Below are 27,628 nucleotides of genomic sequence, written 5' to 3' on the forward strand. Positions count from 1 at the left end.
ATACCCAAAATAGCAATCTTATATATAAAATTTTATATTAAAATAGTGCTCATAAATAAGGTGATATTATGAATTCTATTTCCCTCTTAAAAATTATCTCTAGTAGTTTAGCCTAACATAGGACCTTATTGGGTTTCTATTGTTTTGACTGCTGAGTTACAATAAAAATTGGTCAATAAAAACACTGTAACAGTATGTTTAAGGGAGGGGCGTTTAGTAATTATAAGAAAAAGTCCCCAAATGAAGCCAAATGATTAACCCTGGACTAGAGTGATCTGCTTTATTAGATAAAGATAATGAATATTATCTTATGTTTTCCAAGTGTAACAACCATAAAAATGGAGCATAACTTTTTTCCAATGTTTTCTAGGTACACAGGCTTAGCAGAGCAACAGAGGACAGAGCCCAGCGGCGTTCAGTTCAGTTCAGTTGTTCATGGGTAGGTGTGGCCTCGCTCCTGTCCGTCCCACTTGGAGGCATGGTAACTTGGAACAGTTCTTGAGGAGCTGCTCGATGGCCACGTGACGGACATGGAGCTCTGACGACAGAGAGTCTTTTTCTTGCACCTGGTGTGTTAACTCTTCAAAAACTTCTGTGAGAATTTAAAAAGCAAGTTTCGTTTTTAGTGTGCAGAGAGCTAGCGCTTACGACTCAATCTTAAACGAATACAGGTACAACGCACTGAGTAAATTTGAATAAGAAACAAATTGGATACCAAGGAAAATAGCTGTTTTCCTTCTGAGCCTATCGGTGTTGATCATCTGATCACCTTTCATATAGCAAACTGCGATGCCCAGTGTTCTGCACCAGGCGCAAGTTAGGAATGTATACAACACAGAAAGAGTGGTCACTACATGAGTCACCTCTCTCCCCTATAACCTACAAATAGGTTCAATCAAGACATACTGACCTATGACATAAATGTTCATAAATATCCAGGTCTAGAAACCCCTCAGAGACTTGGAACAGATTACCTGGATTTTCAAAACCCTGGCTCCTACTGCTAGGTATGTGCCTGCTTCAGACAGGTAACCCAGACCTTGGACTTGAACTTTCTCTTACGGGTAAGATCGGTAATAGAGGCAAACGTCTCATAGAAACACTGTCAGAGTTGACTAAATTCCTATTTGTGAAGAGCATAGAATAAGCCTTCAGTGAGTGTGAACTGGGATTATGAGCACAATTTTTAATGATCTTCAGAGGCTGTGTGCTTAAAGTTTTGCACTTGAGTCTGCTACTGACTGAATGCGTAATTTCTGTAAGCGACTTAAAGGTCACTTAAATGGAAGAAAGCTGAAAGAAATGACAATAAATGCATTTTTTTTTTTTTTTTTTTTTTTTTTTTTTTTTTTTAAAGAAAATCCTGACATCTTTATGGACAAAACAATATATATTGTCAGGGATCTCAAAAATAATCCATGCAGGCATGCAGAGGTGAGCCCACAGAAATAGAAAGAGGGGATAAGGAAAAATAGCTGTTTTAGTAACAATTGCAGCAGATGACCACGGGAAGTGGTCGCTACACTTATCTCACTACTTTTGATGGGTTTCAAATGGTTCATAGTTTATATAGATAACCAGGGCTAGTACAGCTGCCTTAAGGAACTGCCAGGTCGTGTATACCCAGAGTGCCCGGTGCCGTGAGTGGCCCTTGATGAAGTCAACGGTGGCCAAAGGCAGCGGTTAGCTGCAGTCTCGATTCTACTTTAGATCACTTTTCCTCAAGGCCACCAAGCAATCTACCCTTGGCTGTTTGCCTCACAAACCTCGACAGGTCTCAATGTCTAATTCCCCAATTTAAACGCTGCAGACGCTAACAGTGTCCAATCACAGGGGAGAGTCGGTGTCCACATCTTTACACATAACAAGCATTGAGACTGAGTCTTTACCCTGGATTTGCTGTTGGAGCTTTGTACTCAGTTGTACTATTTCACCGAGAGTCATCGAGTTCACTGAAACATGAAAACACAGTAACTGTTACCACACACCCAAGCAGCCTGGGAGCTTCTTAGGTAAAGAACGGCCAGTTAATTCCCCACTTCAGCATTCAACCAAACCCCAGGTATCCTTCGTTGGTTCTTAAAGTGTAGCGGATTCTCACCACAAAACCCTCATAGGAAACACATCACTGCTGTAACACCTCCATCCTCCACAGGAAACAAAGGTTGAAAAAAAAAAAAAAAGGCACGTAGTGGACCCCTTTGGATCCTAGTCTCTCTTACTTCCGTTTCCTGAAGTACTAGTCCCTGCCATTCACACTGACTTTTGTTAGGCATTAATTAAGTCATGACATGGGGCTTTAACGTCCTGTGCATGTCTATCTAGCAAAACAACCATTACATGAAGAATCAAGAACCTGTCTAAAGACGCAGTCGAGGTTCCTTCTGGATCTAAAATAATTTCATTTAAGCCAACTAAAACCCCTTTAGTGAGATTTTGTAGAAAAGGTGCAGACAAAAGAAGTCATTTTAAAATTTAAAACAAATGCCCATGTTACCTTTTAGGCTTTAGCAAATGGTCGGATGTCTGTTTTTAAATTGACCACCCTGGCCAATTTAGTCACATAAGGGGTCAGCAACAATACTGGCGGACAGTTCCAGTTACATACAGAAGAAACCCTGCCGATTCCATTCCATTTGGTCACTTATAAGGGCAAGATAGGTGCTGGTGGTAATGAAATATGGTGTGTAATAATATATATTCAAGAACCATCCAAAGAACATTTTAAGATTATCTATCTCACTTCTGTTGAGGTCAAGCTGTCACTTAAAATATTATATTCACCAAATCTGTAATCCTAATTGTAATTCTACACACACACACACACACACACACACACACACACACACACACACACACACAGAGGAAAAACAAAACCAACCAACAACCACCCAACCCTCCCCCATAAAAGGTCAAACCACATACACTTCACCTTTATTCCTCACACACTACTCACGTTCTTCTCGGCTGTAACGTGGATTCTGGGTCTGGACATCCCCCTTTGGACCAGAACTTGTCTCTTCTGTTTTCTGTGCCTGGTTGCGACTGTGAGTCCACAATGCATCTGCATCTTCCAATATACCAAGCCCAAAGTCTGTATCCTCCCTGTGCTCCAGGATTCTTTGCGTATAGCTTGAGATGCTGCCTGCGTTGCCGGTTAACCCTTTTGCTGAGTACTTTGGCACCTGAGAGTCAAACTGTGGGAGTAATTTCTTCTCTGGCTTATGCCTGAAATTAAACAGGTGATGCTGGGAAGTTTTGGAACACTCGGAATCCAAATCCAGATTTTTATTTTGGGCATACTGCACAATCCAGTTTATCTTCTTACTCAGGATGGTTTTAACTCCTTCGTAAGTACTTTTGGATAGCTTGGAACGAGAACAATCCTGGTTTGCTATTAAATGGTATTTTTCAAAGCAGTCTTTATGGCCTCTCAATGATTTGGTGTGTAAAAGACTAGACTTTGGTACTCCTAAAACGACAAGAAGACAATGAAAACTCAAAAAAAAAGTTCATTTATTTTTTAAAAAACATTAGCTTAAATACAAAAGAATCTTAGTGAATTCTTGCTAGATTTAATTTGCAAATTCAAAGCCAATAAATACTAAATGTAGCCTAATCTGTGCTTCCATTTAGCTTCATATTCAAATGACTACTATGTGTAAGCGTAGAGGGCCAAGTTCAACCAAGTGTGTCTCTCTTGGATCGTTCTCCATCTCCACTTCTTGAGACAGAGTCCTACTGAACTTGGAATTCAGTGGAGAGTTGGTCTGGTTCATGCCCTCCACCCCCAACACCTATGAATGCATTCAAGGGAGGATTGGAATCAGGTCCCCACACTTGACTGAGACACACCCCCAACTCAACAGCATTGTTTGTGTGACTAGAAAAGACTTTCGAAAATTGTAATGATTCAAGTTGAGTCTTAGTCGAGTGACATCTGAATATATGCAATATAAAAACACACACCATGGTTCCCAGCAATCATTAGTCCTCATGAAGTACATATTTACAAAGCTTTCTTTTAGAACGTTCAGTGACAAAAATGCTCAAGGCTCGGTCGGGGAGATGCTTCAGTGGACGCACTCACTACGCAAGTGTAAGGGCTCGAGTTCAGGCTCCCAGAGCACACAGTGAGCTCTGGGCTCCTCAGGAGACCTAGCCTTAGTAAACAGAGAGAGAGATCTCAGGAAATACTGAATATCAGCCTCTCGCTTCCACACAATTCACTTAGGAATCTGCACACATGTGAACACAATTATATACACCTCAACACCTCAAACATGTGTTTCCCCGGTAACATAGGTTAATCCAGGCTGCAGAGCTGGCCCTACAACTGGCCATGTTCCTCACTGGCTGCAACACTCTGGAGAGCAGGTCCTGCACCCTGCCAGGAGAACAAGGTAGAGCTGGCCCTGATATTGGTGAGCTTCCTCTGCCCCTTGCTGGCGGTGGCATTGGATGGGCCAGCCCAGGGCAGGGCAGGAGAGCTCTTCCTAGTGGCATGGTCCCATATGGAGCTGCTGGTGGAACAACCTGCTCAGATAATGCTCAGGTCCGAATCCGGGGCTTTGAATTGACCTACCCCCATATCCACCCCATCAACAATTGGCTGGAGTCTGTGGAGTCCCACAGATTCAAAACGACACAATCTCCATGACACAGGGCAACACCAGCTTCTCTGAGAGTCCCGATGATGTTAGAATACTGATGGTGTACAGAAGTCAGAGGCCTTGTAACAGACCAACAACTCAATGCGAAGAATATTTGCAAGCAAAGAAGTGAAGACCCAAGAGCATACGAAGAGCATCCACAACCACATTTTTTTTTCTCTGTTGGCAGGGAGGTTGCAAGGGTAGAAGGTGCGGGCAAGGGGAACAGGGGATGAGTGGAATTGGGTACATGATAGGAAATTTACAATAAAACCAATAAAAAGTTTTTTTTTAAAAAAAGGAAAACCAAATGGAGGATATATGCTAATCATATTCCTTATAGAAAGTATATTATCAAATTCACACTCATGACCTAGTCCCTTGTTTCCAATCCCTCCCCCACCCCTCCCCCACAATTCTACTATTCTTCCCCAACTTTTATTTTAAACTCCCATCATGCCCACTTAATACTTCCAGTAAGTGCATGGGCATGGCCTTTCTTTATGTGAAGAAAATGGCCTCTGCCAGCAGTTGCTAATAGTTCTTCAACTGTGAAAAAAGTATCATGACACCCTCTTCCATCTCCTGGCCAGCTGGACATGGGTTTAATCTTGTGCATACTATCATAACTGCTCTGAGTTCATGTGTAGAACTTCATGTCCCAAACAAAAACAAACATACAATGCAAAGGGAAAAACCACCACTTTACTATGGGCACCCCATCTTCTGAAGCGATCACTGATGGGTGATGTGGATGTCCCACTCAGGACTGAGATGCCCTCAGTCTCTTACTCTCTGTATTCTGACACGTTTTGGGTCTCTGGGCTAATAGACATCCATTGCAAAAATAAACTTCTCTGATGAGGGCTGACAGATTACTGATCTATAGGTAGAGAGATAAGTAATATAGGTAGAAAGGCAGCCTAATACTCTGTTCATTTAGAGAATAGTAGAAGCCTCTCCTCTAGGACCTAGAAATCTAGCAGCCACAGGTCTACGATTTACCCAGTCACAGGTTCTTAGCCCAGTGTCCGAGCTTTGGTACCAGGCATGAGTTTTGTCTTAAAGCAAAGCGGAAAAGATTGGTTACTCTCTTAAGACTGTTGCTGTTGTAACAGTGGGCATTATTTTGCCAGAGCAGCTGTTACTCACTGCTGGATAAGAGTATTTAATACTTTTCTGTTCCGGTCGCATACATAGTATCTTCCAGTACTAGGATGATAGCCAGTTGGGATGAAGCATCCCGGTTGGTGCCAGACTGATGTTACGACTCAAGTATGTGCCGTCTTTAGCAATGGGGTCTTACCATCAAGGCTTTGAGGGTAACCAAGAACAATGGCAACATCCTGTAAGTCTGAGTGACGGTCTACGGGACTTCACTACTAGTTCCATTCTGACTTGGGGGATATAAACCAGAATTAGAGTGTGTGTGTGTGTGTGTGTGTGTGTGTGTGTGTATGCCTTACAAATGTAATGAGCTGTTTCATTTATTTTGTAGGAAAATCAAAATGTCTATACTTTCTGCAGTTCAATTTTATACTTATTAAAACTTATCAAGGTAATTTTATCTTCTAGAAAAAAATGAATCCCACACAATTATTACTCATACAGCATAAATACATTAGCTGGTATAAATTTAACTCACAGGTATTCATGACACACTAAAAATAATGGGAATTTTTTTGACTCCCTTTTTATAGTTCCCGGGGTTTTTTTTTTTTGTTTTTGAAGCTTTTTGAAATATAGGATGCATTTTTCAAATTCAGAGTGTATTTCAAAATAGCCATTTATTTTTTATAATTCAAGATATAGTATTAAAGTCAAACAGTGTTCCCTCTACACTGAAGGTAAATCATGTCCACAGAGCTTTATACAAATGCCTGCCAGAATGATTCTGTCTAAATTTGCATGAAAATAGAGTCAGAAAACATACTGAGGCGTGAGGTTTAAAAAACAAAACCCAACAAAACATATTTCAAGGACCATGAAAAGTTATATTCCTTACTCTCTCCTACGCTCAAAAGCTCGAGTTGGAGTTTTGTTAATCGAACTTGAAAGTCTCGTGAGTAATAATAAGATAATGGAAAATTTGTGTTTCAGTGGTATCAAGTAAGGAATAAATGTTTAATGCTCGCCAATACCAGGACTTGATCAGTGTGCCCCAAATCCCATGCCGGCTAGCCCATCAGCCCCACAGCCTGATACATGCTTTGTGTAACCTACAACTTTTGCTCATAGATGGTCCTGTAGGCTCCCAGAATTCATTATGTTGAAATGAAACTCCACTGCTTCCATTCGAACCCCACTCACTCTGGGAGAGTGGAGACTCCAGACTGCTCAGGAAAGAAACTAGAGCAGCTGCTCCTGTCCCAGGGTTCGGATGTTCTGCTGCTCATCTTAAAGGGGTTTCCTCCTCCTCCTCTTCATCCCTAAGCATCTTAAACACTGCTTCACCCATTGCAAGCCTGGGTATTATGCATATGTGGCTAGTCCTCAATTCCTCTAAGAAGCTTTCTCTAACCAACACACCTAGGTTAGCTTATTACACATGATTTTACAACTGCCTCTTCGCTGGCTTTTATTTCTTGCCAGGTAAGTTTTATGTAGAAAGGGACCAATTATCTAGCTTACTCATAGGCATCCAGGGTCTTAGTGTCTGTACTCCATAAAAAGCAGTTAAATGCAGAAAAAGTTAAGAGAGTATTTAAAACACCGCAGCAACAATGATAACCATGGAACCCTTATTTTACCAGTTGTCACATATAGATTACTTCACTGTGGTCTTACCCATCTTACTTAAAGGGTACTGGGAGGGCTGGGGAGCTTACTAAGAGGATAATTGAGGGCATCTTTCAGTGAAGTCATTCCTATAATTAAGTCCAGAGGGCTGACAGCTGACAGTCTAAGGAAGTGGTGAATGGCACTAATACACAGATTCCTGTGCTATCAGTCTGCCAAGAAAATCATAAGGTTTACTTCATTATATATTTTAAATAGTAATCTACATAAGTGCACAACAAGGGCTGATTCACAGAAACTACCACTTAATTAGGGACACCTAATCCTTTAACAGTTTAGGTCAAATTATATTAAAAATTTAACACCATTCAATTTTAAAATTCAATTAAAAAATGTTTGTAAACATACATTAATTATCCCATTTAAAACTGAAAAGTAAAACAATACCATGACTACCTTATAGAATTAATTTGTAATATAAAAAAAGGTCTCAATGTAATAGCAATATGCCTGCCATCTTATATAAACTTCTTAAGTGATTATGTTTTTCCCAATTTACTATTTCAAATGAGAGCATCGGAGACGTAATCATTTCTCTTATGAGAAATGTCAGGATTGAAGACGTAATGGAGAGAACCGGAGGCATGTCATTTTGAAAGGCCACTGAGGCCGCTGGTGAGGTGGAGACCTCAGAGTATTAGAGATGCCAGGATTAGAGGACATTTCCCAAGGACAGCCACTCAATGTTAAAATTTAAAATAGCATGGAATGGAGCTGTCCTGAGCCTCCAAGATAAACACACTGTGGATGCAGTTGGACACTGTGGATGCAGTCAGAGAAGTGGAGCTGTCAAAGACCTTTGGTGCCAAGGTCACGATCAAGTCCCAGATGTCAGGCACTGAGCTACCAGATTTTGGAATGACACTGCTGGACTTTGGTTTTCACTTAAAGTTTTATGGCCTTGTTTTTCCTTCTTGGAATAATAAAGTATTTAACTGGCTTTGGATTTTTCAGGAGCCCAAACTTAAGAGATTGTACTCTTAGAGAGAAAGAGAACTTTTAAGTGATGGGAATTCTTTTAAAAAACCTATAGGACTTTTAAGGCTGTACTATGCTCTATAACATGATATTAACATAAGATCTTGGGGGCAAACAAGAAAGGAAAGGTTATAGTTTAAAGTGCTGTGTCAAAGCTGGCAAGGAATGGGCTGTCATAGCTTCAGCTGCCAACCTTGACAAAGCAACAGAAAACAAACCACAACACACAACTTTTACTTAAAACCTTTCTTCTGTGTTCTGAAAACTCTCCTGATAATCCATCTGGCAGGCTGTCGTCGTAATTCCATTCTCTGATTCTCCCTTTAAAATAAAATTGCCTATATTAAAGCCCAGAGGGCCCAAAACTACTCAAATGCGAACATTTGTGAACAAATGTGAAAACTGCCACTGTTGATCTTAAAATCTTAAAAGAGTATTCCTGGGCTTTTATTTAATCTGCTTACTGTGGGAATACAATGCTTCTAACAGAGATGATACTCCAAAAGTCATTTTTTGACAAGCCATAACTGCCAAAACTCTTAATGAGTTGTACGTCCGCCCACCCGCCCGACCATCCATCCATCCATCCATCCATCCATCCATCCATGCCTGGTTTTGACTGTCCCGGCACATGCCACACAGTTTTACTTCATGTATTCTTCAATCACATTATCTGTCTACCTTGTGTACATTTACTTATCAACCAGATCCTGATTTAATTTTGTGGGGTTTCCTATTAGCAGAACTGTGGACCTCCCCCCACCCCCGTACTTAGATGAGAGAGTTTATTAATATTCAGTAATAATAAGCATATCACCTTTAAATAAAACAATCATTTGTACAGTAATTCACATAGTCAGTAGTATTGCTTCCATTTTTTTTTTTTTTAAATGGAGGTTCATATTGTGTCCAGCTTAGATAATTTCCAGGCTTCAGAGTGATTTGTTTTGATAAATTCACCTTGGTTGCTAAGAGAGAAATACTTGTACATGTTAAATAATACCATGCTTGTTTAAGCAACTGCTGATTATAAAAATGATTGCATGTGCATACAGTTGCAATGGAAAAGATTAAAATAAATCAAAGTCCACCTCTTTGTTTTTGAGGAGCAGATTACTATTTTTGATGAATGAAACACAAGAGAAGCCCTGTCTGTAGAGGTGGTGCACTCACAGGGTCCCATACCACACACATTTTGTTTGGTCTTCAGATATCTTAAAAGAGGAAAAACCACTACACTCCCATATAATTCTTGATTGCTGTTGTTAAATCAGGTCTCTCAGCCACCGGCTTATATAGAAGGCAGGCAACTTCATGAGAACAGAGAACAAGTTCTTCAGATCAAAACAGTCCATACCAGTGCCTGACTGGATTCACATATATCTGTGTGACCTCAAAGGCTCTCCAGCCAGGTGACGTCACTTGAACGTATGTTACAACTGTAGCTGTATTTGTTTGGACAGACTGCTTAGAACAATGTTTGGCACACCCAGTTTGACTATATTACCATGCATTCGTTGAGCAAGCACTGGGTAAGCTATGGTTCAAAAAGATATTACCATTTTATTACCATTTTGCTGTTGCTGAGCACTGCCGAAAGCGGAGGCGTGTTCAGGTTGTCTATCCTGTATCTCCTGGAACTAAAGGAGAGAAGGCAGGCCTGGATCTGAATAGGTCCTTCCTAAATTCCATAGCACAGGACTCTTAGAAAGCTTTAGCAGTTGTTCACAGTGCCTGCAGAATAGCGTGACAAAGGAGCACCCTCTTCTTTGACCTCTCAGATGTTTAGCTAACTCAAGTGTCACTTAAATGACTAACTAAATAAAGCCTGCTGTGTTCAAGGTCTTGATATTTGAAAGCAAGGTACTCTGCACTGGGTAGCAGATGGAATTATTGGTGATCACGGTGAGTCAGCACGCAGACAGGCTCAGCAACTGTCCTGTGTATTTGAGAACCACCAACTTAGGAGAGACATACAACAGGTGGTCTTATGAGGGAGCAGATTTCAGCTCAGGGCTGGCTATGCCAGGCTCAGGTTTTTTCGTGCTAAGAGGATTAAGCTGATAATCAAATCAGCTGGCTTCAATAAATGAACTATGAGGAAGAAACTCAGCTGGCCAAGAGTTCAGAGAAGTCATGTTAAAATACAAACTGCAACATCAAGTATCAGAGAAGCTGAAGCAGAAGTGGGTTCATGTATTGACAGTGTGCAACGATTCTGAAACCAAATCAAACAACAACAACAAAAAAAATTCCTCTCTCCCAGTGAATTCTTCTTTTTCGTTTTAACAGTTGGGAAGTTTAGAAAACACACCTACATAGCAACTGTTTATTACTAAAAGAGTACAAAAAAATTTCCACATTCGATTCTACTCTCTAATTTGGATACTTTTTTTTTAAAACCTGTAATATCCAACAGAACTTTCTGTGATGCTGGTTATGTCCCATCTAAGCTATTAAATACCACCAGCCGCATCGATATTTAATATTAGAAATGAGGTTAGTGTGACCTGGGCACTCAACTCTGAATTTGATTTCATTTTCATTTATTGAAATTTAACCACGCTGATCAGAGTGCTGACTTGGCTGGGACAGCTCCTGTACAGGCAACTGATTAAGAAAAGGGACTTAAAGAACGTGGATGGAAGCCACCGCCATTTCTTTGAAAGCCTCACTGTAAGGGAGGACACCAAGTTGGAAACCACACAGAATAAAAAAAAAACTAGGGCGGCTTTTCAAGAACATTAAAACACACCAAATTCAGATAATTTAAAGGGGCACAATTAAATAAAATTACATCGTATAAAGTTTTAAGGCAACAATTCAGTTTTTTTTAATCCTCCATATTCAAGTTTTCCACTGAGTACATTTAATTCATTGTTTTACCATTTATGCTATTGTTGTATGTGAGGTTATCATATAAAACAAAATTAAGTCATAAAGCCACAGAGCATAGCTACGGGTACAACAGACTTGGCAGTTTTAATCACCCACTGACGTGGCATACAGGGACAGTAACTTTCAGGAAGATTGACAGTGACGCAATGGTAAAGTTATAAAGATGAATGCTATTTGAAGACAGTCTGAGATACGCTTTCATAGTTGCAACCACAGGAAAGGGGACAAGCCAGCCAGACCCAGAAGTAGACCTGAAACTGTGATGGTCTGAATATGCTCGGCCTAGGAAACAGCACTGTTAGGATGTGTAGCCTTGTTGGAGTAGGTGTGTCACTGTGCGTGTGGGCTTTAACATCCTACTCCTAGTGCCTGGAAGTCAGTCTTCTCTTAGGGGCCTGAAGATGAAGACGTAGAACTCTCAGCTCCTCCTGCACCATACCTGCCTGGATGCTGCTATGTTCCCACCTTGATGATAATGGACTGACCCTCTGAACCTGTAAGCCAGCCCCAATTAAATGTTGTTCTTCTAACTGTTGCCTTGGTCATGGTGTCTGTTCACAGCAGTAAAACCCTAGCTAAGACAGAAACTGTAGTGGGAGATATCAGAAACGAAGGCGTCTGGCTGGCTCCTGCCATGTTCCCGCAGTCCTGGCAGCACCACTTATGTGCAGCATGGTTCCGCTGCCTCTGTCTCTGTCCCTGGAGCCTTTAGTTCCTTCACAGCCATAACCTCCCCTGACTCCCCTTCCTGTTGTCGATGGTCCCACCTTCCAGTAACCCAGTTAAAAAAAAACTCTAAAGGAAATAGTTAACAAAACAGATTTATATATCAGCAAATACTCAAATCTTAGGATGCCCATACAATAATTTCAAAGTCAATTAATAATGGTAAGATGCCAACACAGATTAGACAGTATATCCCAAATATCCTAACCTTTTCCTATCTTCTCTGCCTAAGGCTGGTTAAAGCCACGCTGGTTAAAATCAGCTTTCATCTTCTGCTCTCCTCCCCCTCTTGCGTTTCTCCCGTCTCCGCCACCCTTATCCCTGTCCAATCACAGGCCTCCGGCTGCAAACAGATTGGACAGAGAAATTTCTGCCACAAGAAACCAAGATGAACTGTGGTTCATCTCTTCAGTCTCTGTTTCCCCAGGCAAGGTCTGGACTGAGAAACTGATTTTCTTCCAGGTAAGAGAGATGAAGTGACCCCAGACTACTACTACTATGAAACATCAGTTCTAGAACTCCGTATTTTTGCTTACGTTTGAACCACAGACCCTCATGTTCCAGGTAAGCGGATTTGTGTGTGTGTGTGTGTGTGTGTTCTGTAACATCCTTCAATTTTGCTGTCAACAACTAAAGCGAAACCCTTGTTTCAGACCAACCTGAACCACACAGATGTAACATGTCGGCAGCAGACAATTCAGCATCCCCTTTCTTTGCTTGCAGTTGTAGTGGGAGATCTTAAAGTCTCCTACCCAAATATAACCAGTCAATGAAAACACAACTCAGTAAATTTGAATATATTCTGTAAGCCCAGATTGGTCAGATACCCCTACACTACTCTGTTCCCCAGCTATGAGACCCTTATAACTTGAGGATTTTCCAGACCCTGCGTCTGTCCTTGTACCTCCTGCTTCCCAGTTGTCCTCTCATTCGTCATCTTCCTCCTCCACTGTCTTCCTCAAGTCTTCCCTCTGCTCTCATCTACCAACCTTTATTTCTCCACCTCCCCTTCCTCTGTCCAATCACTGGCTCCAGCCTTTATTTTACAAATTAAGATGGGTAGAAGGTTCACTAGAAATCACCTGGGTAATGACTCACACCTCCTCTGCAGCCCTTCACAGGAAAGGGGAATTAGCATCAAAATACAAGGCTGGGGGTATCCACAACACACAGTCATATAAATATTTCTATTTATAACATTTCTCAATGGGGATGAACACAGGAGCCTATTAATGTTGCAGCAGCGACCTACTGACATATTTTTTTTTTATCTCGGGTAGAATAACCATTTTTAAGTCATCTGTCATAACGACCTCATCATAATTCTAGGGTAAAAAAAAAAAATCAACTCTGAGCTAAACGAGCAGGTTAGGAAACAAAGGGAAACCATTTGCACACCGGAACAAGAACAGGTTTTTAAATGACAGAGTGCATGGTATCAATTTAGCAGGGAAGACATTAAAGCACGAGATAGAGAATCCTACCTTCGGTGCCTACATCTTCTCCTAGAAATTTAAGCTGCATCACAACAGGAATTTAAAGCAGGCAAGTGAAAGAGTTGTGTCACAGTGTTTCAGCACTGGAAACTAAGAAAGCAGTTCTCAAGGCGATACTGGCCCTTTAAAAAAACGCTGATGGGTTAAAGAGTTACCGACTGACAGAGAACACTCCTAATGTGGTGAATGAAAACTCTGGATGGTAATGGCATGGGCACTGAAGTTCCTTTTATAAATACAATTCCCTTCTCCACACGCCTTCGCCCCAGAAAATTCAGCAGTAGAAACACTGAGATTAGTAAACATGTTGAATGGTTATGAACCCCTCTACTCCTTTTGCTTTCTGTATTTTGACTAGTTTGTTTGAGAAATGCAAAGCCGCTTATATTTTCAGTAGGAAAAAATGCAAAACACCATGGAAATTTCTGAAAAGACATACAGTTTAGTCTGAAAATGAACACCAGTGTTCCTCAGTTCTAGACAAACTGGGCTTCGGTTCAATCAACTCAGTAAAACAAGAAAGACGAAGACACTGGAAGTAACAGACACATTCTCAAAGCAGATTATATTAAAAACTTTTATGAAGTCTTCCTCTGCTAACAATGCATCTAGCCGGACATTTAACCTCAAGGGAATTACAGGCGACCCAAGTCCCCCCAAAAGTAAAATCATAACCAAAACAGAGTTTTATTTACCTGCTAATCTTTGATGGAGAACCAAGAAATAAAAGGGGCATGAGGGAAAAGTTGCTAACTGAACAAGGTGTACACTGTCTGCTGCTTTCGGCAGACACACCTGGCCCTGCTGCAGGAAGAGGGGGTCAGATGCAGCGGTGAAAAGCCTGTGACAGAACGGTCAACTCCTCAGCTCTTCAACCTTCAACATCCACAGAACACGAAGCTACGGTCTTAATGGAAAAGGGGCCCAGTAACCTGTAACAGCAATGCCTAGGAGGAAACGGACTCCTTCAGTCCAAACCACAATACTAACTCTTCATCACATACTACACTCTCCTATGTTAACTCCCACACAGAGCCATCATTTCTTCTTGGCCCTAGCACGGTTCTCTCCCATCTTAATTCATCATTTTTTCTCATTTCACACATACTTCAAGGGCTCAGCAATTACATTCAAGGAGGAGAGATATATGGTATTTAGGACACAGGGTACGAGTTAACCAAAGGCATAAATAAAACTAAGACAGGAAGAAGGGAATGGAGTCTAGAATTTCGTTGGAGGAGGAATGAGAGGCAGGGGTGAGCCATTAAGGCGGCTTCTAGAAGCTGAAGGGGTTTGCAACCCCAGAGGAAGAACAACATCAACCAACCAGACCCCCAAAGCTTCCAGGGACTAGACCACCAACCAGAGACTATACACATGAAGGGACCCATGGCTCCAGCCACACATGTAGCAGAGGATGGACTTATCTGGCTGGCATCAATAGGAGGCCCTTGGTCCTGTGGAGGCTCCATACTCCTGAGTAGGGGGATGCTAGAGCAGTGTGGCAGGAATGGATGTGTGGTGGGGGTGCACCCTCATAGAGGCAAAGTGGAGGGGATGGCATGGTGGGATTGTGGAGGGGAAACAGGGAAGAGACACTATTTGAAATTTAAATAAATAGAATAACAACAACAACAAAAAAAAGAAAGAAAGAAAAGAAAAGAAAAAGAAAAAAAAAAAAAAAAGAAAAGAAGGCTCCTATAATCCTGTGCTCCATAGTACAGGGTATATACCCCATCTATGTGACAGACAGACTGCCTTAGGAGGATTGCATGTTCAAGGCCTGCCTGGCAAATTAGTGAGGCCTCGCCTGAAAAAAACAAAAATCCAAAAAACTCAAAACAAGGGGTGGGATACAGTTCAACGACAGAACACTGGCCAGGCACAGGTCTAGTCCTAGGTTTAGTTCCAACACTTAAAAAAAATTAACGAGGGGCGGGGGGTGGGAAGTGAGGTATGCTAAGAATACTCTCTACAAACTTCTCCGAATTAACTAAAACAAAAAAATAGCTAGTCATGTAATGCCTACTATGCTACATCCGGGAGCTAAGAGCTTGACCCGGAAGAAATGGCAAGGGCGGGCTCACTGACCGGTTGTACTGAGGGAGGCGCCTCAGAGTGGGTGTAGCAGTCAGCAAGAGGAGAGGAAATAAATGGTTTCTGAAGGAAAACCCATGAGTAAAGCCCTGACAGAGGAGCAGCAAGAGAGAAGAGCAGCGGAAGCGGAAGTGATAAACCAGCTTCCGGGTCGCAGCTGACTTGCCTTTGCAAAAGAAGAGAGCCATCACCTGCTTCAGCAGGCAGAGAGCAGTGCTCCGACTCCGTTTCAGCCCTAACTCTTCATTTCCTGTCCTCATTTTCTTCACAGGCCATGATCCTGTGCGTGTAATATAGAGATTGCCTTTTAATCCTCGGTGGTTGACTTTTATCAACGATCTGGGAAAAGTTCTTCATGACTTCAACCGTGACACCTGTATCTGCTGCGGGAAATAATTCTAAGTGTTGAGTACTTTCAATTTGGATTCAATGTTTTTGTATGGCTCGTTGCACATTTCACTCCTGGCTACTGGGATAAATCAAACATGATTTTACGCTAGAAAAGTAATTTTTATGCACTCACGTTGTTGATAATTACAATATTATTATTAACAGAGTGCTCTGGGTTGCATGGTTCACGTACTTGCTTTGATCACAGATTTTTAAAGCAGTCAAGACTATCTGCACAGTGAATGCCCACTTGGTGGCTGCTGCATCCTGAAGTAGTGCTTACCTGTGTCAAAGGAACCTAGAAAAGCATTCCAAGACAGCCTGCTCAAACATTGTTTTTATATTGTTAGTTAACTAAAATAACCAGACACAACTGTTAGTGCTAGCTGCACCGTGCTGTTATTCTGAAGGGAAGATAAAGCTCTTTGGTTATATTAGTAAGACTCACAGCTGTGAGTAGATTCTAGAAAGACCTTATGTAATTTGGTAAATAGACCAAAGTTTCCTTGTGGGTCAGTTTAGAAGAAAAATCGTAAAGGCAATTCTTTAAAGTTCTTCACCTGAGTCTGGTATGGGCTCCATGGGGATAGAATCACATGGTTCCTGTCCCTGGAACAGAGCCAGCAGGTGTGGGCTAAGGGCTTGTTTGTATAATAATGTACATATTTTCACGGTCCTTCAAGGAATGTCCTCCCTGTTAACATTAATGATGCCCATGATAATCCGAGACAGCATGAGTCCAGGAGGCTAAGGTGTGGCTAATGTTTTAGCAAAAAAATGGTAAATGCTGGGACAGCCCTTAAGGGCTGTGGAAAAGGACTCTAAAAACATGTGTTCAAAAATACATAATTTCTCAACTATGCAAAAATATAAGGATGTGATATGAATTGTCTAAGGGGCTTCACAGATCTAAAGAAACAGGCAACTACACTATGAGCCAGCATGTCAGAAAGATACAAAGATAGGCAGATACAAATGCAGGTGGATTGGATTCCTGAGTTCAAGGTCAGCCTGGGACAGACCAGGTATGGTAGAAATGGTAATTTCAGGACAGGCTCCCACCCAGCTAGCTTACTGTCTGTGGTTAACAGAGGCAGGCAGATCTCTGAATCCTTTTGCAATGTTAAAAGAAAATGTGTGCTTGATGTCTCCTAAGGATTAAGGGTCTGGGGTCACGGGATGCTGATTCATAGGACAATCAAAGTGAAACCTGGAGTAAATGATTGGATCGATATGTAAAATAAAAAGACTGGGTTTATGATCTGTAAGAGATGATCTATCCAGAGATTTTTTTTTTTTTTTAGAACAGAAAGAGAGCAATGTCTAGAGAATTTGTCTCCAGCAGATCAGAGAGAAAACAGGCAGGAAAACTGTCTCCAGCAGAACAGAGGCCGCCAGTTTGGACCCACAATTTGACTTCGAGTCCTTTGTTTTACTGCTCCCAGACATCCCTTCCTCAAAACCCCTCTCCAAGCTGAGGCTGGTCCTTAGCACTCGTCCATGTTAATTCACCAATTAAATACTCAATCACTGTTCTGCTAGTCCTTCTGTGATGGCTGAACATTCAGTGGTCTTTATAGAACCACACAGGAAAAGGAAATGGTACAGGAGACAAATGTACCACCAGCAATTCCCCGCAGAGGCAGGTAGAATTCTGTGTGTTCAAGGCCAGGCAGGCCTGGCAAACCTATATAGCAAAATCCTGTCCCAAAACAAGAGCAAAGAATAAAACAGAAGGGAGGCGTGGCAAACAGTCTGCTCATCTGAGGGAACTCTTTTGTTTCTGAGAGACAGGGTATAAATCTGTGTCTTAAGCTGTGGTCTTAGACACACCACAATCTCCCCTCCTCAGACTACTGTGTTCAGAAATTACCTGAACGAGCCGGAAAGCCCAGATGAGAAATTTAACTTTTTAAAGGACTTTGACAGCTGTCATTTTGTGGAGACACCCTCCTGCATTATTCCCCAAGGTGTATGAATCTTTACCCTCTCCATGCTTCATCTCCAACAGCAGACTGGAGGGAGGATTCCAGTCCAAAAATGACATATGGCGTAGAATAATTTACTTCAGACACGCAGTCTCAGGTGCTCTGATTATATAAGTGAAAACGTTTAAAATTAGCTGCAAATATAGATAATTTGAGGGGAGAGAGAAGTAGAAGACAATCTGCTAGATATTAGCATGTACAAGGTCATGCAAGACCAGGGGTGAGGCTAGACCACAGGCTAGGGCAAAACGTGCCAATATAATTTTATCGAACAAAACAAATACAACACAGTGGGAAGCAGCCTGTAGGACCAATTAGAGACAATGGGAAAACCAGATGTGGAGTGACAATAAGGAGTGCCAGTCACTTTTACAGAAAGGATGTTTCTATTACAGGGAAGGTGGCACTGCTATAGAAAGAATGTCACTTCCAGAGAGAGGGTGCCACTGCCCTGTGGTGCTACTACCAGAAGGTTTGATCTACAGTTAAAGCAATGCAAGTATAAGAAAGTCAAAGAAGCATCCTTTACCCAGTGGCTGCAGCTGTATCAGCACTGGCCTCAGAGACCTACCTGGGTGTGAGCTCCTGTGTGTCCTTTACTGTCTATGTGACTGGAGGACAACTCCACTCACTTGGGTCCCTTCATTTTGTCACACACAGATGAGGATAAAATTATTTCTGCTGGGCTAAGATGGGAGAAATCTACGTTTGCTACAACTGCTAGACTCCACTTGAGAATCAGTTCATAACGTTAAAGGGTTTCCAATTTCCACACTTTCCCCCCCCCTCCCCGCCCCCTGTCGTTTATCACTGAGTGAGAGGAAGTGTTACTCATTTCCTGTTGCCCATGTAGAGGAGCGTGAACTTCTCCACAAACCGAGGGCACAGTGCAGATGAGGAACCTGCTCATCTCACGGCAGTGGGGATTCCCGTCGGTTGGTCCGGGTCCGGACTGTGTATCACTATGTACTTTTGAAATGGTTTTGTTAGCAGAACCTCATTAGAGATGAGAGTGGAAAGTGGGCATCACTATCACGGGCCCTGGGCTGAAATTATAGAATGTTTTCAAAGAAAAGCAGCTGCAATTAGAAAAGCGCACGATAAAGGCTTGTCTGAACTGAACCCCATGTGGGCGGAGCTAGGTTCAAATTCTTACCCCTGACCCAGTTACAGTAGCCTATTTTAGTTACATAAACTGTTCTCTTTAACTTTCTAGTCTCAGTTAGAAAGTCTAGGTTAAGTTTTAAAGTTTGGATCACCCACAAATGTTGGTCATGATGGTGTATTTTTGGGGGATTTGGTTTGGGCATATGTAACAGTTTCCTGAACTACGAAGACTGGGTATTTGTTGTATAAAAAGAACCTGGGGGTGAGGGACAAGGCTCTGTCAGTAAAGTCCTTGCCACGTAAGCATGAGAAATGTTTGAACCCTATTGTAAAAGCTAGGCTTGGTGGCATGGTCCTCACCAGAGAGGCAGACATGAGAGCCCCACGTCTCACTGGCCAGTCAGTGCGGCTTCTCAGTGAGCTCCACATAAAAATAGCTTCAGGGAAATTGACATTCAGTGAAAGGCTCTGTCTCCAAAAAATAAGGTAGAGAGTGAGTGAGGTAAGGCCCTGGCCTCAAGCCTTAGCCTGCACCTGCCCATACGTGTAACCCAACGTGTACGAACACATGCTCAAAACAGAAGCTGAGTTGGGGAGTCTGGGCTTGATAGCTCTACTCCTTGGGTAGAAAGACCCAAGCTTCTCTTTCTTTTGTTTCCCTTTGCTTGACACGGAGTTTCTGTCACAAGTCAGGGAGGCTAAGGTTACTTCAGCCATTATTTACTTATTCCAGAATACAAGAGAAAGGGCTTTCCCTTAGTTCCACCAAGCAGATTCCTGAAGTTACTTCATTATGTTTAAGAGTTGCTGCTCCCCATAAGATTGATGTTTTACAAAGGTGCAGTGTCTACTGAGGAGGCAACTAGTAAAATGGGCCATATGAATACTCCCCCCTCCCCCCCCCAATAGTAAAGGTTTCCTCACACTGAAGGCAAAACTGTTTCCATTTTGGTTGAGATCGATTAGTGCTCAGATGACTCTTCTGGCCTTGGGGCTGAACTGAAAGTTCGTTGAATAATGGTTGCACTGTGAAGACCAGCATGTAGCCAGGCTTAAAGTGGTCTTGTCAAAAAGCTGTAAGGATTTTCAACTTTTTTTTTTTGGGGGGGGGGCTAGCTTAGTCCATAAAACATTGTAATTAATCCAACTCCCAAGGAGGAGTGCCCCAGAAACTTATTATTGGGTAAGAACAAATGAAATTAAACCTAAGTAATTTGGTGGTATATTTTAAGCTTGGGACGATTCCCTGGTTTCTCTCTGCCTCTGTTCAGGAGAGACTAATGGCTCCCCTTTCCCTGGGTATCTCTTCAGAGATGGTCAGCCACTGAGACCATCAGCCACTTCTGAGGCCATTTTTTTGGGGGGGGGGAATTTAAAAGAAAAAGTTAACTATAATGTTAAGAGGGAAAGATCACTTGAAAATACAGAAACAGCAATAGGCTTTACACTTAGATAAAGTAAAAATGGCATTTAAGCTTATCTTGTAAACATTTATTTATTTTGATTTTATGTGTATGGGCATTTGCCTGCAAGTATGTATGTACCCTGTGTATGTGCCTGGTACCCACAGAAGCCAGAACACGGCACCGGGTCCTCCAGAATTGGAGATGGTTGTGAGCCATCTTGTGAGTGTAGGCAAGCAAAACTCTGCAGTCTCTGGCTTTCCAGTTAAGTAACTTAAGCCTTCTTTCCTCTAGTGAACACCTGGTAGATAACTAAACCAGCAAGCAGCAAGTGCTCTTAACGGCTGAGCCATCTCTCCAGACCCTGTTTTTAGTTAACCCTAGTACACGGTGTTGCCGCTATGGAATGGTACCAAGAGAAAGATGCTGCAGTCAGATGAAGTTTGTTGCTTCCTCAGCCCAAGCAGTGGATGTGTCTGCTTGAGCAGAAAGACACTGGCATTCAGAGCAGGGTACAGATGAAGAACAGAAGACCTTCAACAATAAACAGCCATTTCTGGCTTTCAAGTGGAAGCAAGGGTTTCACACCAATCAGTGATGAACAAAGTTATCATAAAAAACAAACAAACAAACAAACAAACAAAAAACCAGGATGGATGAACAGTAAAGGCAGACACTGGGCTCACCTATGCTTTACTAAGAGAAAATACAGATTTTTTTTTTCTTGCTAGAAAGATTCAGGAACAAAATTTACTTCTGTTTCCATGAAAGAACAAGAACTTAGGGAGAACAAATGAGAGACTGCACAGAGAAGCCAGACACATGCTTACTCCTCAGCTAGCAAAGCCAGCTTAGATGGCAACAGAACTGGTTCAGTTATCTAACAGTTGTATCTATCACTGTAAGAAGGAAAGCTTAAGTTACTTATCTGGGAAGCAGAGTAGTTCCTGCACTTGGGGATCCACTCCCAGGATTGTTACTGCCTTTTGGACATTACATTACGGTTGTTTCACTGCAAGTCGCTAAGACCTGGCTTCGGTTTACAGGCTAGAGGGGATCTGTTTATTAAGTAGGTTAGAGAATCCTTCATAATAAACTAGATGCCTGTAAGTGTACGCACTTGATCACTAACACTGGGCAAAATCTCAGAGTGCCTCAGGACTACTAGATCAGGGCCTAGCCCTCTGCTTGCACACCTCTCTCATCTTATAAGTACATCAATTATCCTGATGGGGAGTTACGGGCTACGAAAGTCACCCCTGGGAACCCTTAATGACTGAAGCCCTTGAAATAACATGGTCAGGTTTTCTGAAGAACAGGACCGTGCTTTGGAAACACGAGAGTTAGTCAGTACCCACTTTCCTTTGAAATACTGTGAAACCACAGGAAAAAGACAACTCAAAGGAGGCCCAGAAGACAGAGTGCCTCCAGTAAGCTCGGCCTGTGTGAGGTCAATGCCCTTTCACCCTTTGTCTTTGTTGCAGAAACACAAGCACACACATGGCTCTGAAACAAGAGGCTCATTATTAGGTCAGTGCTCATTTCATGTAAACAATCTAAAGTGTATAAAATGGCGTTTTATTTCAAATGTGTAAAACCTAGCCCAACTGCCATGGTCCTCGAGACATTCATTTCTTTTCACTTGGGCTCTTTGCAGGAAAAAATAAAAAATAAAAGGGAAAAATGCTTGAGAGAAAATTTCAAGTTTCTTAGTTAACAGCAACACCACCACACTCTAGACAAAACTATACTAAACCTGTAAATGTCCTATTCAAATGTCCCTCTTACAAACCAGTTATTGAAGAAAACTACATGAGTTCAAGTCACTAACAAAGGTGAAGGATATACCCTATCTTCGTTTTCTCCCACTGATTTAAAAAACACGTGGAATGTGCAGGTGTGGTGTGTGTGTGTGTGTGTGTGTGTGTGTGTGTGGTATGTGCCACAACTCACACACGGAGGTCAGAGGATGAATTGAGGGAGCTGGTTCTTCCCTTCCACCGTGCGAGATCCAGGAATTAAACTCAGCTCCTGAGGCTTGACATCGTGTCTTTCCCTGCATTAAGCCGTCTTGCTAGCCCTCCACTGATTTTTAAGTTTTTAACAAGACCTGGGTGGGTATGGATATAAAAACTGACACTGGTGGAAATCTCTCCCCATCTTCCCACAGCAGTATGACAATATTAAACTAAACAAACGGTTATATATAACAAATAGCTCATCAGTGCAGTAACAATGGAAATACATTTGTGAGCAAGGAACTGGTACTCCAGACAAACCAAGAAGGCTTTTAAGCTCCACCTTTAACACACACACAGGATGAAACAGTTCTAATCCAGATTGAGAACCATTTTTGTCTTTTAGACCAATGACAACCATTGCTTCAAAGACAGGACTGGGATCATGTTTACATGTCAAGAGTTCAATGCTCACAGTTAGTTAAAAGGCATCTTCAGAAGGGCTAGGAAAACAATTATGAAAACTGAGGTCTCTGCAGTAAAATTTCATATCTGGCATGATGATTTACTTATCAGGAAGCACCGATTAGGGAAAGCTGGCTGAACGGAAAACCAATTAGGATTCAGGAGGAGGGATTTCCAGCATCGATCCCACAATTAACTACCTACTGGCAGGAGTTCGATAGGATTGAGGTCACATCCACAAGAACTAGATGGTCGAGCTTCGAGGCCCAGGACTATCAATTACTAGCGATGTGCCTTCATAGTGCACTTCTTAGGTCCCCATCACATTCAAATGAGTCATAATAGCAGGCATCCCAGAGCTATTTTGAATGAAGATAATCCAGTAAGATGCTTAGGGCCATGCTTGGCACAGATGTGCTCCCAGCAGACATTTGCCTGGCACATAACAACAGCTTGCTGTCACCACTCCAGCAACCTGGAGCAGCCTACCCGCCAGACCTCAGTCTTCTTTCACAGAGAAACACAAGAGGCTGCAGTTGATCATTTCTGATGTCTTTGCCCTTCTAAAATGTAAACCTCCAGGAGGTGTCAGAACACACAGGGAAAACTGTGTTTCCAAAGAGCAGAAGTGTGCCCTCTCACTGTGGCATGGAGAACGTTAACATAAACTCCACACAAAACTCACACTTGGAAGTCAGGCTTCTAAAACTAGCCGGAATCGCTACATTTACTAAAGCCAAACTAACAGTCATACTATGTAACCCACAGAAATCCCATGATGCTCCAAGACACACCATTTGAAAGCTACAACATTTCTGAGTAACAAGTTCTAACAGGAATGTCAAAGTCTATGATCACAGTACGGGAGTGAGTGTGTTTAGCAATAACAATATTTCGTACCTCTTAACAGGAAAAAAAAAGATCATGAAAATCTTTAAAGACCAAATGAAATGTTGTTTTGAAACCAAGTCCTCAAGCATCTAAGTATTTCAAAATGTCCAGTTTCTAATAAGGTCTTTTTTTTCCACCAACACATTAGAACCTCAAAATTCAAGTTACAAGCAAATTTTATTTTGGGGGGAATTTTAAGATTTCTCTTCAGTGTGATTCATAGATACCTAAAAAGATTTGGGGTTTCACTGTGACAATGTGAACAGTAAGGTTACATCCCATGTTTCCTGGAAACAAGAGACTAGTATCTAGGACCCAGTTATCTGTGTACTCAACCCAACCTTCAGCAAAAGGTTTAATTTCCAAAGAGTTTCTTTTACACATTCTCACAATGACACTGGCTGGCATCAAGAAAACTGAAAAGTCCTTTTGGTTTTCTAAAGATTACTAAAAGTAAAGGAAGTTATTTAAAATTTTACATAAAGAACTTAGAAACATTAAAAGTTGATTAAAATTCATCACATGATGGGAAAATAGAGACTAAGAGTTTGTGCCTAAAGGAATAAGATTACAGCCATCTGGCTGTGGTGGCGCAGGACTTTAATCCCGGCACTTGGGAGGCAGAGGCAGGCAGATTTCTGAGTCGAGGCCAGCCTGGTCTACAGAGTGAGTTCCAGGGCAGTCAGGACTACACAGAGAAACCCTGTCTCAAAGAAAAAACAAAAACAAACAAACAAAAAAACCCACCACCACCACCAAAAAAAAGATTACATCTGCCCATGTAAACGGTCATGTTGATTCTTAAATAGGAGGGGAGGGGAGGGGAGGGGAGGGGAGGGGAGGGGAGGGGAGGGGAGGGGAGGGGAGGGGAGGGGAGGGGAGGGGAGGGGAGGGGAGGGGAGGGGAGGGGAGGGGAGGGACAGAGAGGCTAAAAATTTAATGTTTACCAGACAATACCTGCACTTCATTTCAAATTAGTGAAAATGAGTTTAACTATGTGTTTTAAAGACAAAGATTTTCCTCGATTCATAACTATGTTAACTCTGGCTTCATTTCCAGAAAAACCTTAGCAGATCCTCACTTAGCACAAGCTCTAGGCTTTCAAGCAATTTCAAGCAAAAGTTACCTTCAAGCAAAAGTACAACAGGGCATGCAGTTAAAACCGCAGTATCCTTACCCTCGAGATTTAGCTCAAAGCAAATGTGGCAGAAGGAGAGTGTGTCTTTGTCTGTTCCCAGTTTACAAACACTGCAAATGTTGTCATCAGTCAAGTCAATGTTTACAAACTGCTCCTCTTCGTTCATAGTGCCCCTATGAGGAAAGAGAAAAGGCAAGTTACACAACCGCAAGAACTTGCTTATGGCCTGCAGTACCGACAAAAGGAAAAAAGAAAAAGAAAAAGAAAAAAAAAAAAAAAAAAAGGAAAAGGAGGCGTTTGCAACAGCCTCCTCAGGCAAGCATCGCCATGCTTGGAGTTACAGTACCACAGTTTTACTGCGGATAAAGCACAGGGATAAAAAAAAGGCTGCCCACAGGAGATACCCGCCGCCCGGGTCGCGCGGGCAGACACCGGGTCTGTCAACCAACTTCGGGTCGGTCCCGGTGGCCAGAAGGAGCCGATGGGACGCGCCTTTGCCAACTTCTGGGCGAGCGCCTGGAGGCGTTCCGCTAACTCGGTTACTCGGCTCCTCTGCGGCAAGACGCACGTGGGGACGGGGACACCCGGGAAAGGTCGGCTCACGTCGGAGACCCCGCAGCCACGGACCAGAGGGTCCCAGGGGCGCCACTCGAGGGTTGTGGGCAGTCGGCACGGCGTGGGATGTGTCTCGTCTGTCCGTCCGTCCGTCTGTCCCGGCACCGGTCCTGCGCACCAGAGCGGCTCAGAGAAGGATCTTTACCGTCCGGCTCCGCGCGCCACGATCCGCACTATTGTTTCCGCCGCCGCCGCGGCGCAGACGGCATCGCGCTCCGCCCCGCCCCGGCCGCCTGCGCCACCCCGAACCGCCCACGGGGAGAGCCGCGGGTCCAGCCCACAGCCCCGGGGGTCCCACGTGGCCACCCGGCCGCGAGGACTGCAGCCGCCCTCCGCCCGCCCGCCCGCGCTCGCCTCGCCCCCCCCACCCCCCACCAGCGCACCTCCCACCCCGGCCTCCGCGGCGAGCATCTCGCGCCCCTCCGCGTGGCGCACATGGACCCGTCCGGCCCGCCTCCCTCCAGCCCCTGCAAACTCCAGCCACTCGCGGGTTACAGGAGTGGGCCCACGCGAATGCTGGCGGGGGTTGGGGTGGGGGTGAGAAAGGCGCACATACACACGCGTGGGGAGTGGATTGTTTCGAAACTAGGAACCTGAACCACGTACTATTTTTGAACTCCAGTTTCACGTTGGTTGACTTCCTGAGTAAGATAAAAGTTGATATTATATTCAGGTATCCCGATTTAGGTATAATTCTAGAAGCAGAGCATCTTTTCCTTCTGATTACGTCTTGATGGGGGCGGCCCTCCCCACGATGTGGTACATCCCCAAGCACATCCAGGGACAGCATTCCCGAGGCTCCGCCTCTTGGTTTTAAGCCCACCCTTTTCTTAAACTTTTTTTTTAGTATGTAAATATACTTTCATCATCTGCTTGACTCCTTGAGTCTTGCCTAGGCCACAAGTCTACGCAATACTTTCAGTTACGTTCGCTATAGTAGTCTTTCTCAACAGCCCACAGAAGAGAAACAGGAAACTCAGCTCTCGTCTTGCAGCTTAGTGGTGACTAACCCTTTATCGCAGTTTCTTAGAAACAAAAACTGGAGCTTGAACTCAAAGCTGCAGGGGTAAAACCACTAATCAACACCTCAGAAAAGTCATCTGTGCCCAGACTACCGAAGTGTGGTAGATGACTCGAAGACTCCATGTGGCGTTATTACAAAGGCAAAATCCGGAAATCAGTACCTTGCTCTGAACAAGACCCCAGATCCATGGACCCGAGTTGTCTCAGTGGGTGAAGTGTTTGCTATGGCAAACCCAGCAACCTGAGCTCCATTCCCGGTGGAATGAGAGAACTGACTCCACGAAGCTGTCCCTCCGAGTGTCCCACACTCACCATGATACATGTCCCCCTATTATTATTTTATTATTATTAATAAAATAATACAACAACAATAATAAATATCTTATCATTTTATTATTATTAAAATTATCATAATTAAATTATTAAATTTAATTATTAAATAAAATGATAATAATAATAATAAAATAATAAATATTTTAAAAGACCCTTTTCACATTAAAATTTGGGGGTGTGCTAAATATCTTGCATTTGGATTCTATTCATCTGTTTAATAAAAGTGATGTTTAAAAAGTTTGTATGTGCATGTCTGTGCACGTGGTGGTGTAAGATGTGTGCGTGTTCATACCCTGTGCATGTATGTGGAGGTCAGAACGTGCAATTTCAGATGTCTGTCCTCATTTTTTATCTTGTTTGAGAAAGGGTCTCTTTGCTGTTCATAGCTATGTAGTTCAGGCTAGCTAGCCGTTGGGTTTCTAATGATCTAATGAATTGATACCTGTTATGGTTTAAATGTAAGACGCACTCCCCATAGGTTCATGATCTGGAGGCTTATGCGTCTTTGAGGTTGGTACTGTTTTGGGGACCACGAAAACTTCCGGAGGTAGAACACAGCTAGTAGAAACGGATTACTGGGAGCATGTCTTTGAAAATTAATAGTCTGGCTGGGGCGGTGGTGGCGCATGCCTTTAATCCCAGCACTTGGGAGGCAGAGGCAGGCAGATTTC

General features: G+C 42.8%; 1 protein-coding gene across 6 annotated transcripts; it reads right to left on the reverse strand.

The window, feature by feature from the left end:
- Positions 1-266: 266 nt before the first annotated feature.
- Positions 267-25,888, reverse strand: C12H21orf91 (chromosome 12 C21orf91 homolog). 6 transcript variants are annotated; one of them, XM_034515023.2, is made up of 5 exons: positions 25,555-25,888; positions 25,026-25,159; positions 2,957-3,472; positions 1,890-1,952; positions 267-592 (listed from the first exon to the last, which is right to left on the reverse strand). In XM_034515023.2, the coding sequence occupies exons 2-5, from the start codon at positions 25,150-25,152 to the stop codon at positions 426-428; spliced, it is 873 nt and encodes a 290-aa protein (XP_034370914.1). In that variant the 5' UTR covers positions 25,153-25,159; positions 25,555-25,888; the 3' UTR covers positions 267-425. The 6 variants fall into 6 exon arrangements, with proteins under 6 accessions (XP_034370914.1, XP_034370912.1, XP_034370913.1 ...); XM_034515021.2 differs by having other exon boundaries at positions 25,614-25,880; XM_034515022.2 differs by having other exon boundaries at positions 25,479-25,867.
- Positions 25,889-27,628: the final 1,740 nt, after the last annotated feature.

The sequence above is a fragment of the Arvicanthis niloticus genome, chromosome 12 (assembly GCF_011762505.2).
Source record: "Arvicanthis niloticus isolate mArvNil1 chromosome 12, mArvNil1.pat.X, whole genome shotgun sequence".
Lineage (NCBI taxonomy): Eukaryota > Metazoa > Chordata > Mammalia > Rodentia > Muridae > Arvicanthis > Arvicanthis niloticus.